The 16323-nt window shown below is 41.1% G+C and overlaps 2 protein-coding genes across 2 annotated transcripts; both read right to left on the bottom strand.

The window, feature by feature from the left end:
* Nucleotides 1-771: 771 nt before the first annotated feature.
* On the bottom strand, nt 772-5033 carry LOC104418113 (SAL1 phosphatase-like). Its single transcript, XM_010029344.3, has 8 exons — nt 4880-5033; nt 4405-4480; nt 3657-3730; nt 3340-3545; nt 2096-2300; nt 1773-1871; nt 1512-1665; nt 772-1158 (listed from the first exon to the last, which is right to left on the bottom strand). Exons 1-8 carry the CDS (start codon nt 4943-4945, stop codon nt 995-997), a joined length of 1044 nt encoding a protein of 347 aa, XP_010027646.2. The 5' UTR covers nt 4946-5033; the 3' UTR covers nt 772-994.
* A 2641-nt stretch (nt 5034-7674) lies between these two features.
* Nucleotides 7675-13616, bottom strand: LOC104418114 (SAL1 phosphatase). The gene is given in 9 exon segments (XM_010029345.3): nt 7675-8286; nt 8689-8842; nt 8932-9030; nt 9278-9465; nt 9468-9481; nt 10517-10722; nt 10813-10886; nt 12694-12769; nt 13286-13616. Coding segments are annotated over 9 exon segments (1242 nt in total). The 5' UTR covers nt 13553-13616; the 3' UTR covers nt 7675-8122.
* Between the last annotated feature and the right edge of the window lie 2707 nt (nt 13617-16323).

The following is a 16323-nucleotide window of genomic DNA, read 5'->3' as shown; positions in this document are numbered from 1 at the left end:
TTGAACATAAATTGTTGTTTGTAATATGTATATTTTCCGTTAACTAATTATTTCGACGGGTAGAGGTAATCATTTTTTAGGAAATATTTTTCAAATTGTTTATTTTCTGCGAAAATATTTTTCAAATCAAGACACAATGACCCAATGATTGGGAAGAATTGTAAGGGCGAACACGGAAACGAATCCCTATCAAGATGATTTCCCATATGATACGCTTGTCCCCAAAAGAAAAAAAAAAAAAAAAAAAACCAATCACTGGTTTTGCAAAGAGAAACGATCGATGTCTAGAGGACATTCTAGCTCAAGATCAATGCCAATGGTGTCACGAAGGTCATTTGAACCATATGAAACTAAATTATTTGGTGCATTGTCAAGTAGAATAGGCTACATGAGGAGGCAATGACGCTAACATGAGAAAAAGAGGTCCACGGTGCGACATCACATGCCAGAGCCCGTTCAAGTATAATGAGGCTAGAATTGGAAGTATGTACATAATAATGTCGATGGCCATGGGTCGATAAAGAATGGGAATAATATCATGGAACTCTCATGTTGAAAAAGTTAATATTCCTACATTGTTATCAACATGTGGCCAACAAAATGATAAGAGCTATCAATAAGTTTGGTATCACACCAGATAATGCTATCTTTAGCACCTTTAAGTCTGAAGTTTGATTTAACAGCTAAATCCCATTTTGCAATATGATTATCTTCCGTGTGCGATGTGTGTGCCACTGCATTAACTTAAAGGTGCAAGACGGTCTCCGCCAGTTTTACTATTTTACGGTCACCATACATTAATGGATTCAATATCTTATAGGGCATCAAAAGATGGAGTTTCTGCACATTATACAGGGAATGCAATCTTCAGTTGACTCCCTTGAAATGACGCTAAATTTTATTGTTGACAGAAGACAAAAGGACAGCATCCTTCCGCCGCATCGCACAGGTTGCATTGACGCCACAGGGATAAAAAAAGAGTAGTGCAGCAGCATCACCATGAGGTTGGCTTCTCCTCCAAGGATTCTCTTACAGCCTTCAAGATCGACGGCATCAACTTCCGATTGGTAGCTATAATCCCAGTATCCGAGCCAAGGTGTCGTCCTTTGGAGAAATCTAGAGGTCGTCCAGCCGCGTCGATCACCACTCCTCCGGCCTCTGTGATTCAGAGAAGAGAGTCTTATTCAACGCATGAACCAACACATAAAACTCCTCACTCCCGAAGGGACAAAACGAAAGTTTACTAGTACTTTAGTTATGAGCGTGCAGAAAGGCAACCGGCTATTATTGTTAAAACTGCGTATATGATTCGTCAAAGGTCTAATTGAGCGAAAAAATGGTAGATGAATGATGATTGACAGAGTGGCTACTATCCATACACGAGCTACCAAACCACAGTTCAGCAACTTTTGTATATTAAAAAGGAGAGGGAGATCACAAATATGCATTTTCTTGCCTTCTGATACTTTCAAAGCTGCCTAATCATTCTTACTAGACAGAAATTTTAGTACCAGTAACAACGATACACCCAGCAGCATGATCCCAAATTTTCTCACGGTACCCTTTACAAGGGAAGCGGAAGTATATCGCTCCATCGCCTCTGGAAAGAGCCCCGTATTTGGCCTGGCTATCTATCCTCACCGGCGGGGCTTTGACACCAAGTTTCTGCAACAGAGAGTTTTCCTCAGAGATCTATTGAAGATTATTATGCTGCACTTAATGTTGGAGGAGAGAGGGAGAGAGAGAGAGAGAGAGAGAGAGAGAGACATTACCCTTGCAATGGAGCTTGTCAACTCCTGCATGGAGTGTGCTTTCTCAAATGGTTCAAAGAATGATGCATCTTCCGAATTTCCAATATCACTGACATGAACCTGGACTTATACTCAACATGTGATGTTCCTCTCGAAGTTCAATAGCAGTTACAACTCAGAACATGCCAGTGGATGAGGGAGACATTGCAGGACCCAAGAACAGGGCCTTGCGCACCCAGTCCAGGTGAACCTGTTAATTATTTTTCATTTTGTCTCGACCATGGAATCCGATATTCATGCACGATAAAGGTGGAAAGAAATTGACGAGAAGAAATTATAACGACCTTCACTGGTGATGATCCATCTAACGACTGCATGAAAGTCCCTGAACCAACTTGTGCATAGAAAAGACAGCCAGTGGCATTTACTGACGGCACATTCCTGGCGATAGATGCTAATGGAAGATTTGGGCAAGCGAGTACACCCAAAACTACTTTCCCATTGTCTAATAAAGCTAATGCTACTGCATACTGATCCCCCCTTACAAACCTGCAAGGTAAATCTCATTGCATAAATCCTCCCATACCAGTTGATATTTAACGCTGGCAAAAGGAAGTAATAAGCTTCATAGCAGTTACAAAAGAGCACAAAAGTAAATTGACCATGTGATGAGGCTCCACAAGGATGAAGGATACGAATGATAATTAAGGTAGGTAATTGTAAAATTGTGCAATGGCCTGTGTATCTTTCAAAGAGACTTCCTGGAGTGCCAAGAACTATTAACTATTTATCTTATGAGTATTGGCCGAATCTGGTCAGCAAAAGTGCTAATTATGCCCAGTCATCGCAAAAAAGTTGCTGTGGGGCAAAAGATTCTTTGTACCAAACTTGTCATCAATAAGTAGGATCAATTCTTTTGAAGCATTTGTTCAGTAAATACAGAAAACATCATCTTGCATGCACCGATGAATATCAAGTCGAAACACCTTGGCACGTAGAAACAACAGCAGATAGAGACAGAGAAGAATGCCACCATGTTGAAGAAAGGAGAATGAAAATATTCAATAGCCATCAGTAGTTGAAACAAGAGAAATTTTCAACTTCTCTGCTACAAACAGCTGCGGAGAAACAAGGATTTCAAGAAGTAGATTCTTTTATGAATGAGAAAACTTTGGGATAAAGGAAACTTCAAAATCTTGAAGAAAAGAAAATTGATGTTAATACTGATTGGCAATATGGAAATCACTTCTTGTGCCCACAATTCCTACCAAAATCAAGAAGAAATGCCAAACCTGTATCCAAGAATCAAAGAAAAAATTCGCTTATGCCTCTGAGTCTATGACAAAAGGTTCAAAGGGCTAGGCCATTTTATGCCATCTTCTCTTTAAAAAATTTGATGAACATATCCTTCATGCTTTAGTTACCTTATGCAGACAGTTTTACATTTAGAAACAAATAAAAATGGTCATAACAGTTTTTTCCCACCAAGGGTCTATATTGCTCTCAGATACTGAAATTTCCTGAAGTAAACGATAGAGGAAAGTTGTAAATAAAAGATCAGCCCACGCTTTCAGAATAGTTCACTCACCCTTTAGTACCATCTATAGGATCCAGGACCCAGTGTCGACCAAAAGAGCCGCCTTCCGACTTCCCATGATCAATTGCCCTAACTACATCTTCTGGTGATAAAGAACAAGCACTATATGAACCATCAATTGTAATAGTTTCATTTACAAGCTTTGTTATGCGCTGGAGGGTGTCTTTTCCACTATCCTTGCAAAGATCTCCTGAATCCTGAAAAAGGTGAGAGAACCTGAAGATGAATTGTCCATGTTATCAGATATAACAAAACAGAATACCACGACATGATTAACCATTAAGCTTTCTTCTTCACTACATACTAACCTCTTCAGCCACTAAAGAGAGTGGTTCATCTAAAAGCTCTCTTTCCAGCACAAAACTAACTATAGCTTGTGAACCTGTCATCCAGCAAATGAACAATCACTCCATTTAGGCCAAAAGGGTGAAGGAGAATAGGTATTTACTCTCTTCAGACATAACAAAACATGGATAACTGATGAATCCTTGGTTTATGTGATGTGATACTGAGAAAGGTCCATGCGTCCTACTATTAGGTGTGCCTTCCTCCAAATAAGTACACGACTTGGAAACTCAGGAATGAACATGCTTCCTTGACTGAATGATTGATTCAATGTGTATTAAGTAAAGAGATTAAACCATCAAAAAAGCATTCACTGTCCAAATGACCAGATGCACTACCCCAAGCAGCCTATAAAATGTAGAAGCACAAGGATTAATCACGAACTAACTGGCTGGTTATCCAGTTACAATATGCAACCCACTGGGATTTCGCTTAATAACTGTCGAGTGTTCCAATTTTACCAAAATCTTGGTCCACCGAAATGTCAAGTACTCTCAATCACATGAGTTCTCTATGTATACAATAGATATAATTAACTGAGGCCTTTTATGATTCCACAGCACAACCTGACTTATACATAACTCATTCCAGAAACACCTATGTCCATATAGTCGCCTTCAAGAAGATATACATGTAAATATAAAATGGAGCAACTTCTATTGATTGAAATAACCAGCAAGGAGCAAACAAAATATGGTATTGAAGACCAACCATAATCCGCCACTGTGACAGGAGTTTTGTCTGATTTCCACTGAACATCTGATTGCAATAATGCTTTTTGCACTTTCTACAATACATAGAACAGTGAGTAAATACCGGCGAACCCAGTAAGCATCTCTCCAAAACAGAACATCCTACCAACTTCATGTGACCATTTTGAAAGAGAAGCGTCATCCCATAATAGGAAGAAAAAAATGAGAGCTAATAGTAATGAAGTTGAGGAATGCTACAAAGAAACAAGAAGTAACAGTAATGAATTTCGAAAACAAAAGTAACCCTTTTCATCAGCAGAAAAGCCATGATAAGAACGAGTGATTATCCATATAAAATTCTTTGAAAGAGAGAATAACTTCCGGGTTCATTCGAATGAAGGAGAGCAGGAGCATGAGCGATCGAGAGCACGAATGCCTCAACCGCTCTCATGGGTTCAGTGCCCACTCGTAAGCACTTCCGAGAGAGACGAGACCTGGCAGAGAGTAGCGGCGAGAGAGGCGGCCTTCTTGGCGGTGGCGAGCTCCTTATCGTACGACATGGAGGAGGAGGAGGAGGAGGAGGAGACGATCGAAGACCGAGAGTTGACGGAGAGGAGATGTGGGGTTGACGAACTTGGGTCTTGTATGGTCTTCTCTCCAAAGGCGAGTTGACACGGCCAAAGTCGTTGTCTTGTAGTAGCTGCGGTCCACCTGCTTCCGTGTCCACCTGCTTCTTGACTCAGGACTTTGCGGTCGGCATCTTCACGTCCCTCGAGAAATTGAAATGTCTGTGAGTGTTCATGAACGAACAGGTCCGAGCGTGAGAAACAGAGGACCTCGCACTGTCGCCGTTCTGGTTCTCGAAGAGTTTCCTATGCCCCCATTCTCAATGATGGCGAAAGCGAGTCATGCTCCTTAAAACAGTCAACGAGATGGGCATTCCGATGCTCACAAGATCGCACATCATAATGCAACGTAGTGGTAAAGCGCTTACAGCACCTCATGCTGGTAAAATGCTCCTCCTCACGGTTTCAAGGTACAGCAAATTTAAAGCGAGCAATGTTGAACTGCACTAGAACCGGTCAGTAATGCTCTGCAACTGAGGATCTAGTCAAATGAGATTTACATTCAACGCCTAGTACAAAACGTATGCGCAATTATTTTGCAGACCATTCTTATAGATCGATTGTAATGTATCTAACTTAAAGCGAGACCAGCCATCATGGAGTTAGGTTCAGTTCAGGATGTCGAAGTCTCAGGCCTAAGTCCGCCATTCGAGTCTCTTTGTATTCATTATGCCAAGTTCCTATTGTGCTGCAAGGTCTCAAGTTCGACTTTTTAAAGTTGTCTAGGTCTTGGGTGCCAAGTCCTTCGGTCCGGCATTCGAGGTCGTGGGTTTAGTTTTCAAGGTCTTGGGGGCAGTCGAGGTTTCAAGTCAAATCATTGAGGTCCAGGTTTTAGGGCATGAGTCTTGGCATCCTGTGTTTGTGCCAAGTCCTAGTCCGAGCTTTGAGGTCCTGAAACGAGCACCAAGGATCTACCTGCGTCAAGATGCTGGAGTTCAGGCTCCAGGTCCCATGTCCATGCCAAGTGTTGAGTTTAGGCAATATGGGACAAAAGAATACTTGGAATGTCAAAAATTAGCATTGGGGAATATTTAAGTGTCAAAAGTTATGAAAACGATATCAAAATCGAAGTAAAATTGATTAGTTAATTCAATGGCCAGAAAATATGCCCAAAATGCTGACACGGTGATTTTTCAGCAAGGCAAGTGTAAAATGACATCATTTTATTGCTGATGTAGATAGATAATTAATATAGAAATTAATTAAATCAAATTTAAAACTAAAATTACTTATATATTATTAAAAAAAGAAAAAAAAAAGAGAGGAAGAAGATGAAGATTACAAGTGCAGGGCTCGGCCTGCGTTGTCGCCTCCCCTTATCGTCGTTGGAAGGGTCGACGATGGTGGGGGGAGGGTCGATGGGGTCACTTGGGCCCTAGCTAAGGGCCGATAAGCCTAGCCAACTAGTGGCAATGGGTGGGCGATGGCCCTTGGCTCACCGAATGAGTGTCAACAACCCTCGTTGGATTTGGGGGAGGGTAGAGACCCTCACCCTAGATTTGGCGAGGGCTTGCAGGCCCTTACTGTAGGTCAGCCGGTGTCATCGGCCCTCGGCCAAAGCTAGGTGACCCCAATCGACTTCTTGATCCTAGTGGGCACTACTCTTGGCCCACCAAGCGAGGGTCGACGACAAGGGGGAAGGCGGCGGCGAGGGCTCAATCCTCGCCTTGCCTCCTCCTTTTTATCTTTTTTTCTAATAAATATTTTTAAATATTTTTTAATTAATATTTATATTAAAATTGAAAAAAAAAAAGGACAAACACCATCCTTTTGGTTCTTCATTGTTGACTTAACTCTCCAACGTGCTACATAAGTGAGTTATATTATTAAAAAAATTTCATGTAAGATTTCTGGCCACCTATGATAGATTTAGCATTCAAGTATTCCATTTTTTTTTTAAAATGGCATCTAAGTATTAGTTTTGTAACTTTTGACACTTAAATATCCTCTCATGTCAAGTTTTGACGCTTCAAGTTTTTGGCATTCAATAATATGGTCTTGACTATTGGCTTTGGCTAGACAGATTTGGGCAGGATCACATAAAAAATCTCCAAAAATTGTGGGTTCGGGTTTTAGGGTCCTGAGGCCCTCGAGGACTTTGTCTAGTCGCAGCGTCATCCATCGGATTATTGAGACCTCCTGCACCGGGCCACGGTCTAGGGAGCATGTGTTGGGTTCAGGCCACGACACTGGATAAGGTCCCCATGCCCTCAAACCCAAGTTCCTGGCCCTCGGATCGGAGATTCCGACACCTAAATTTTTGGTCACCGATGATGGAACTTGAAACACCACCGATCGGAACTAAGCCCTTGATGCATAGAGACCTGAGCATCCCAAGGCTTGTGTCTAATCCCCATATATTTTATAGTCCCTGTACTTTTACTCATTATAACCATGGTCCTTGCAACATTCTCCCTCGTATCAAATATAGGACAAACTAATTTTCTTTGACCAATACCAAGGGGATATGCTAATGTGGACAACGAAATTCAATGAAAAAGCTGACTTCCAAAGAGAAGCGGCAAACATGCTTTGTCAACTCAATTTAGCAGTCAAGTAGAATCCAGACCAGCTTTTCATTCACCTCATGTTCTTTTTTAGTGCGCTTTGGCTTTAATATTACTTATGTAATTAAACAAAAACCTATCATACTTATTCCGGAATACATTAGCAACTATGCATTCGTCAAAGTTCATGATCCACTGCTCTGTCTCTGCCAGGAAGCGTAAAAGGCCGAACAACTCTTCTGAAGTAGTTGTTACACAAGGACAGGAGAGATTTGTGCCTTTCACTTCTACAACAAAGGTGAAGATCAAACAGGTGAACTATTCTCAGCTGAAGTAAATTTCAGAGCAACTTTTGCCGTTATTACCATTCTCAGTTTCGGCAGATGGAATGAATTCATTCATAATCCCAACTTGTATGATGATGTCAAACTATGATGTCGGATGAATGATTCTTTTATCTCCATTTTTCTTATTACACTTCAGTTGCTCCCTTGAAATTAAGTTAAATTTGATTGTTGACAGAAAATAGAAAGGACCGCATCCTTCCTGTCGCATTGCCCGGGTTGCATTGATGGGCTGGGGCTAAAAGAGTAGGGTAGTAGCATCACAATGAGGAGGATTTCTCCTCCAAGGATTCTCTTACTGCCTTCAAGAGTGATGGCATCAACTTTTGATTGGTAACTATAATCCCGGTGTCCAAATCAAGGTATCTCCCTTTGGAGAAATCCAGAGGTTGCCCTGCTGCATCCGTTGCCACTCCTCCAGCCTCTGCGATTAATAACAGATGGTCTCATTCAACGCAAGAACTAAGACATAAATCTCCTCTTATTCTTGAAGGGACAAAACAAAAGCTTTCTAGTACTTTCATCAGCGAGCAAGCAAAAAGTGCCTTGCTGCAAAAATCGCGTTAGGATGCATCAGATGTCTAGTTGAGCAAAATTAAGTGATCGGGTTGGAAGGTGTATGTATGTTGATTGACAGAGTAGCCAATATCCATACAATAGGGCTACCCAACCCATGAGTTTTGTAAGTTCCGTAAATTAGGTATATATATATATGTAGAGAGAGAGAGAGAGAGAGATGGTGCATATGCATCTTCCTGCCTTATGACAATTTCAAAGCTGACTAATCATCCTAAAAAGTGAAAGCACTAGAGAGAAATTCCTGTACCAGTTACAACGATGCACCCCGCAGCATGATCCCAAATTTTCTCACGGTACCCTTTGTGCGGGAAGCGCATGTATATTGCTCCATCACCTCTGGAAAGAGCCCCGTATTTGGCCTGGCTATCTATCCTCACTGGCAGGGCTTTGACACCAAGTTTCTGCGACAGAGAGTTTTCCTCAGAGATCTTTTGAAGATTATTATGCTGCACTTGAGAGAGAGAGAGAGAGAGAGAGAGAGAGATATTACCCTTGCAATGGAGCTTGTCAAATCCTGCATGGAGTGTGCTTTCTCATATGATTCAAAGAATGATGCATCTTCAGAATTTCCAATATCACTGACGTGCACCTGGAACATTTATCGAACAAGTGATGTTCCTCTCAAAGTTTAATAGCAGTTAGACTCAGAACATGCCAAAGGATAAGGGAGAAATTATATGAGAAAAGGTCACTGCCTGCAGCACTTGAGAACAGGGCCTTGGGCAACTTTTCCCAGTGAATCCCCCCTCCTTTTTTTTTTTTTTTTTTTTTTGAGATTCAACCAAGGATACTGATATGTATCTGCATGATAAATTGTAGAAGAAAATTTTACCAACCTTCACGGGTGAAGATCCATCTAATGACTGCATGAAAGTTCCTGAACCAACTTTCGCATAGAAAAGGCAGCCAACAGCATTTTCCGATGTCACATTTCCAGCGATAGAGGCTAACGGAAGATTTGGACAAGCCAGGACACCCAATACTACTTTCCCATCATCTAGTAAAGCTAATGCTACTGCATATGATCTCCCCTTAAAAACCTGCAGGTAATCTCATTGCATAAATCCTTCTGAACTAGTTGATACCTAATGAGTTGGCAACAGTAGTAATAACTTCATCATAGCAGTTACAATAGAATACGAAAGTAAATTGACTGTATGATGAGGCATCCACAACACTGTAGAATACAAATGATAAGGAGTAGTTGTTACTGTGCAATGGCCTGCATATCTGTTAAAGAGACTTCCTGGAGTGCCAAGAACCATTAATTATTTATCCAATGAGTGTTGCCTGAGTTCAGTCCGCAAAAGTCCTAAAATGCCCATTCATCACCCAGATATTGCGGTATGGCAAAAGATTCTTCACACCAAAACTTTGCACCAATTAGTAGAAGAAATTCTGTCAAAACACTTGTTCACTAATACAGAAAACATCTGTTCCACACACACCAATGAACACTGAGTATAAAAACCTTGGTACGTAGAAACAGCAGCAGATAGAGACAGAGTAGAATTAATACATGTTTGATTTGCCACTGCTTGTTGAGGAAAGGAGGATGAAAATATTAATTTAGCAATTAGTAATTGAAACGAAGAGAAGTTCTCAATTTCTCAGCTACTAGCAGCTGTGGAGAATGAAGGGTTCATGAATGAGAAAACTCTAAATAAAAGAATATGAAAATCTTAAACAATAGAAAGACTGATGTAAGTACTGATTGGCTCTATAGATAATACATCGTGTGCCAACGTTTCTTACCAAAATTATCAAGAACTGCCAAACCTATATCCAAAAGAAAAAGAAAGAAATTTGTGTATTCCGCTGAGTCCGGGATTCAGGATTCCAATGGCTATGCCATTTTATAGCAGTTTCCCTATTCAAAATTTTGATGAACACCATCCGTCAGGCTTGAATAACCTTATGCCAGAGCGTATTCCATTTATAATAAATAAAAATTGCCATAAGAGTTTTTCCATGAAGGCCCTATATTATCCTCAGACACTGATTTTGGAGAAGGAAATAATAGAGGACAGTTGTAAATAAAAGACGAGCACATGCTGTCAAAACAGGTTTCTCACCCTTTTGTACCATCTATAGGATCCAAGACCCAGTGTCGACCAAAAGAACCACCTTCTGACTTCCCGGTGTCAATTGCCCTAAGTACATCTTCTGGCGATAGCGGAGAAGCACTGTATGAACCATCAGTTGCAATAGTTTCATTGACATGCTTTGTTATGCGCTGGAGGGTGTCTTTTCCACTATCCTTGCGAAGATCTCCTGAGTCCTGAAAGGAGTGAGAGATTTTGAAGATGATTTTTAATGTTATCAGAAAATAGAGGTACCAGAACTAGCCATTATGCTTTAACATACTAACCTCCTCAGCCACTAAAGAGAGTGGTTCAGTGGAAAGCTCTCTTTCCAGCACAAAACTAACTATAGCCTGTGAACCTGTCAACCAGCAACAGAACAATCGATCCATTATGGCCAAAACACTGAAGGAGGATAGCAATTTACTGTCTTCGGACATAACAAAAAATGGATAACAGATGGATACTTATATTATATGATGTTATAGACGAGAAAGGTCTATGCATCCTCCTATTAGGTGTGCCTTCTTCAAATAAGTATACAACTTGGGAACTCAGGTATGCACATGCTTAAAGGATTGATTACATGTGTATTAACTAAAGAAATTTGAGCAGTCGAACAAGCATTGACTGATTGTCCAAATGACCAGATGCATTACCCCAAGCAACCTATAACATGTACAAGCAAACAGATACTCATGCACTAACTTGCCTATTTTCTGGTAAATAAGATAAGACAAAAGGTTGGTGCCATAAAGAGAAGATAAGACAAAAGGTAAAGGAGAAAATGAGAAGCACAGCCAAGATGCACAGGTTAAAGCTTCTCCACAAGCTGGTATAGTGTGACCCTTCGATAACCAAATGTCACAGTCACACATTATCGGCAAACATACTTTGCAGTTAATCAGAAGCTTGCTTCTTTCACCAGAGTGGGACAATTAGTAAGTCAAAAAGATCAAGCACTTAGGTTAAATCCAATCATGTTCATGCCCATCAGGAATCTATCATGGTCCTCCACAAGTCATGCCTAAAAGCTCTCATGCGTGAGTCAGACCATTCCATTTTCATTCAATGTCTACGGTGTATATATAATGCACTCAACAAGGTCAGATTGACCGCATGAGCTATCTTATTTTCCTCTAAGAAGTGCTGGACAAGGCCTTTATATGACAGCTAGAACTGTTCTATTTAATTCAGCTAAGCTCCTTGTGACTCTAAATCCTACACAGAGGAAAATGAACTCCTGCATATCTTCAGTTAAAAAGTGTCAAGGGTTATTCTACTGCGTTTGATCTGCAAAAATGTCTAATCCTGAAGAACATAGAAATAGTTTTTTTTCCGTTTTTCAAATAGGAAAAGGAAAGATTCTTCCGACCTCTAGGATGCATTTCAGCACATTATCAACTGGTTTATGATTCACTTGCTGAGCAACTCAATATTCAAATAAAGCAATAGCTCTGAAGGACATGATCTTTTTCCTAACCAGAAATTGCGTGAAAAATAAACAAGAAAGCAAAGAAGATTAGGCAATGAGAAATAAGGCTGGAATGCACAGATTCTTAAGGCAACTGTGCAAAAAGAGAACTTTGTAAGCCATCTTGATCAGAAGGACACATAAGAACATCGGCATGACAATTGCCTGCATTCTCCTGACTTCACTAGAGTAATGGAACATTTTGCATCTAGAATTATTTCTCTCGTAGAAAATTTGAAGATCATCAAGCCAATGGTAGAATTATTAGACAATTTAAATAAAAAAGAAAATCCAACTACAATAGGTATACCGGCTTAAAGAGCTCTTGAAAGACAAATCAGATGCAAAAAGCTTATCCCAGTGTTAGAAACAGGTCAGAGGACTGGCTGATTATCCAGTTATGAGCAGCAACTCATAGGATTTCGCTAATTCCAAATTTTACCAAAATCTTGGTCTAACTAAATGTCAAGTACTTTCAAGCACAGGAGTTCTCTATGTATACAATGGAAGTTAGTTACTGAGGGCTTGTGATTCCACTGAACAACCTGATTCTAATGCTCATTCCAGAAATGCCCATCTCCACATTGGCATCTGTTATCGTCTGTATTATTGCCTTCAGAAGCTATATACCTATACAACATACCGTTGATCAAGATAACCAAGGAGAAAACAAAATATCGCATTGAGGACCCACCATAATCTGCCACCGTGACCGGACTTCTGTCTGACTTCGATTGAACATCCGATTGCAATAGTTCTTTTTGCACTTTCTGCAATAGGTAGAACAGTGAGTAAATACCTGTGTAAAGAGAACATCATCCCTCACTAAGGGAAAAAAAGAGATAAGCACAGCAAAAGTGGCAGACGTTCGCTTGAGCGCCACAACTTTTTTTTTCTAACTGTTCGAGTGCCATATCTCCTAAAAAACGTTCATTTGAATGTCACAAATTTCAATTGATTACGCGGCTGCCACAACTTTCAAAATCACACCAATAAAGTTGGTTTGTTCATCAGCAGAAAAGCCGGGTATAAGAACCAAGGTTCATCCCAATTTCCCAAATTCATTCGATCGAAGCAGAGCATAAGCATTAGCAATTCGACCCGACATCACGAAAAATCACCCAAATGAGCAGGCGGGCATCAATTCAATCCCACGATCACAAATCGAGTCAAACCTCAAAACCAGCCGCGCCCACAAACATCCAACAACGCAACTCAACCCTGGCAAATTGGAAAAAAAAAAAAAACGAAATGCGACCCAAGAGAGAGAGAAAGAGAGACGGGACCTGGCAGAGACGCGCGGCGAGGGAGGCGGCCTTCTTGGCGGCGGCGAACTCCTTATCGTACGACATGGCGGCGGCGGCAACAACGAGAGGCCGAGAGGCGACGAAGGAGGGGAGGGAGACGAAATGGGGTTTGGCGAATTTGGGTGTTCGAGAGGTGGTGGGCAGGTGGCGGCGGGAGTAGAAGTAGCAGTAGGAGTACGAGCAGGAGGAGGAGGAGGAGGCAACCACTGCTCTCAGACAGGTCACTGACACGGCCGCGGTTGCCATTGCGCTGTTCCTTTTTACAACCTACGTGTCCCGCCCGATCCTCGGAAGCTGGGCTCCGGAATCGAAACGTCGTGGTTCTCGTGAACGGTCCGGGCCCCGGGGGTAGGACACGGCGGACCGTTGCCTCGTCGAAATGTCTTCATCTGATCCGGTGGACATTGAATGTTTCGAAAAAGAACTTCGAATAAAAATAAACGTTTGTATTATTTTTAAAAAAATAAATGAACGAGATAGATTTAAATCCTTCGTGATGATGTAAAGATAATTGATAATACCTACAAAATCGATAATTAAAGTTATAAACGGTATAGATTATCACTTTTGAAAAAGATATTTTATCAAATCATTCATTTTTATGAAATAAAAAAAAAGATATTGTTCTCAATTTTTGACCTTAAAAAAAAATAAGTCGACCGAATTTTTTTTTTTCAATCAGTGGAAAACCTATACTAAAATTCCAGAAAATGATTTCATCTTTAAAAATTTGAAAATTATTTTCTGAAATATGGCTAAATGTTGGCGCTTAAATCCAAAACTCTATGCTTTTGCACCTCCAACGCTTGTTCCTAGGTCTTCGACATGTTTTTGGTGTCTAGACACAAGTCCATCACAGTTGGACCCATAACTTTAGTAGCCAAGGTCATGATCGCCTAGTTGAGAAAAACTTATACTTAAATTCCAGCGTTTAATTTACTAGGGAATATGAGTCAACGAAAAATGATTTCCTAATCAACTGGAAAACCTATACTTAAATTCAATAAAATGATTTCATCTTTAAAAAATCGAAAATCATTTTCCTAAATATGATTAGGTATTAAAGTTTGGACCCGAAATTCTATGCTTTGGCACATAAACCCTAATCCTAGTTCCTATGTCTTGACAAGCCTATGGTGCCTAGGCACAACTCCATCGAGGTTGGGCTTGCAACCTTGGCAAAGGTTGTGATTGGCTAGTCAACAAAAAACTTACTTAAATTGTGGCATTTCATTCGGTTTAGATAATGAGTCAACTGCAAAATGTTTTCCGAGTCAACAAAAAATGATCTCATCTTAAAAAAAATTAGAAAATATTTTCTAAAATATGATTATATATCGGCGCTTGAATCATAAACTCTATGCTTTGCAAGGAAATCCCAACGCTAGTTCCTATGTCCTCAATAGGTCTTGGGTGCCTAGGCATGAATCCATCGAGGCTGAGCCTACAACCTTAGTCCCATTGCTTGGGTCCTTGGCACTCGTGCCTAGGTCCATTGAGGTTGAGCCTAGGACCTTAGTGCCCATATATAACCCTTCGATGCCCACTCGAGTTCATCAAGGTCAAGCCTAAAGCTTTGGTGGTTGTGTCCATGCTCGATGCCCCGACACCTAGGCCCGGGTCTACAAAGGCCAAGCACGGGATCCCTATACCCAAGGTCAGATCCCTAACACCTAAGCCTAGGTCCATTAAGGCCATGCTTGGTGCCCCAAAGCTTGAGCTTTGGTCCTCGATACTTGAAACTAGGTCCACAAAGGCTGTGCCTAGGTCCCAGCACTTAGGCTTGGGTTGTTGGTGCCCTTACGTGCAGGTTCAATTAAGGAAATTAAATCAAAATTTCTATATCAATCTTTTTCCTTAATTCCAATTGGCCCAAAACTTCTTTCCGTTTTTAATTATTTACAAAACAAGGCGCTCACACTCAAGTCCATCGAGGCTTGGCTAGGTACCTCGATGCTTGTGCCTAGGTCCATCAAAGACCCAAGTGTGCGTGCCCTAATCCCGATGCCTGAAATGGGGTCTATTGTAGTAATCAGTTGTAATCAAGCTCAAGTCGTAATCAGAGGCGTTCGGGTCGATCTTTGGTGAAGAGGAGGCAGGATTCTCCACCACATCGTTAGGAGGGTATAACTTCATGGGATCCCAGTCGGCATCCTCAGGGCCCTTATCAAGCAGCCCGTCAAAACCTTATAGAGGACCGATCAACATATCTTCCTCCCAAATGACCATGCCAGGAACCGATGGGGTATCCATTACCCTAGTCCCTCATCCACCCAAATGGTGGAGAGATACTTCTCGTAAAGATGCGCCCGACCTGAGAATCGGTGGCGCGTCACGATGGTCTCCTAGTCCTTTGTGATCATAAATCGCACCAGCGGGTGCACCATTCTAAGGGCCTGAAAGTGGTTATACAATAACCAATGAGATAAAATTTCAGCGAGTCCTCCCCTTAAGCTCCGGTTAGTACACCAACTCAAGTCGGGGTATTTCTCAAAACCACCCCACAAACAAACCGACGACCAACAACCAATAAATAACAATAGTTGGGACCAACCAATAATCAAATAGTTAGTTCACATGCAACCTTACTCGGTATGTCATACCCTGCACGTTATATCTTAGCACAATATATGCAATTCACATGGCCGTTAGATGATGTAATGCATCAATCACATACGAGTTGTGTCACAAGCGATCTCACATGGCCATTGCCCACCCTGTACGTTATCGATTCATATGTGCATGCCATAAACAATGTGATCAACTCATGAATAATCGAAACCAATTATGCCATATTTCTCATACACTCTTGCATTCACATGTGTTCCGATTATTACTGCCCCTCAAGGCTACAACCGAACCACTGTTGGTGTCTCCAATAAATCGGACTATCACCCCCTGAACTCCTGTCGGGCGGCGGGTAAAACAACTATCACCCTTTGAACTTCTATCGGGGTGGTGGGTTCAATTTAGTGATCATGCAAGCATACCACTACTTTTTATCTTTGAGCACTAGC

Source organism: Eucalyptus grandis, chromosome 2 (assembly GCF_016545825.1).
Source record: "Eucalyptus grandis isolate ANBG69807.140 chromosome 2, ASM1654582v1, whole genome shotgun sequence".
Classification (NCBI taxonomy): Eukaryota; Viridiplantae; Streptophyta; class Magnoliopsida; order Myrtales; family Myrtaceae; genus Eucalyptus; species Eucalyptus grandis.
The sequence above is the reverse complement of the archived record's forward strand: the minus strand, read 5'-3'. Positions and strand labels throughout refer to the sequence as shown.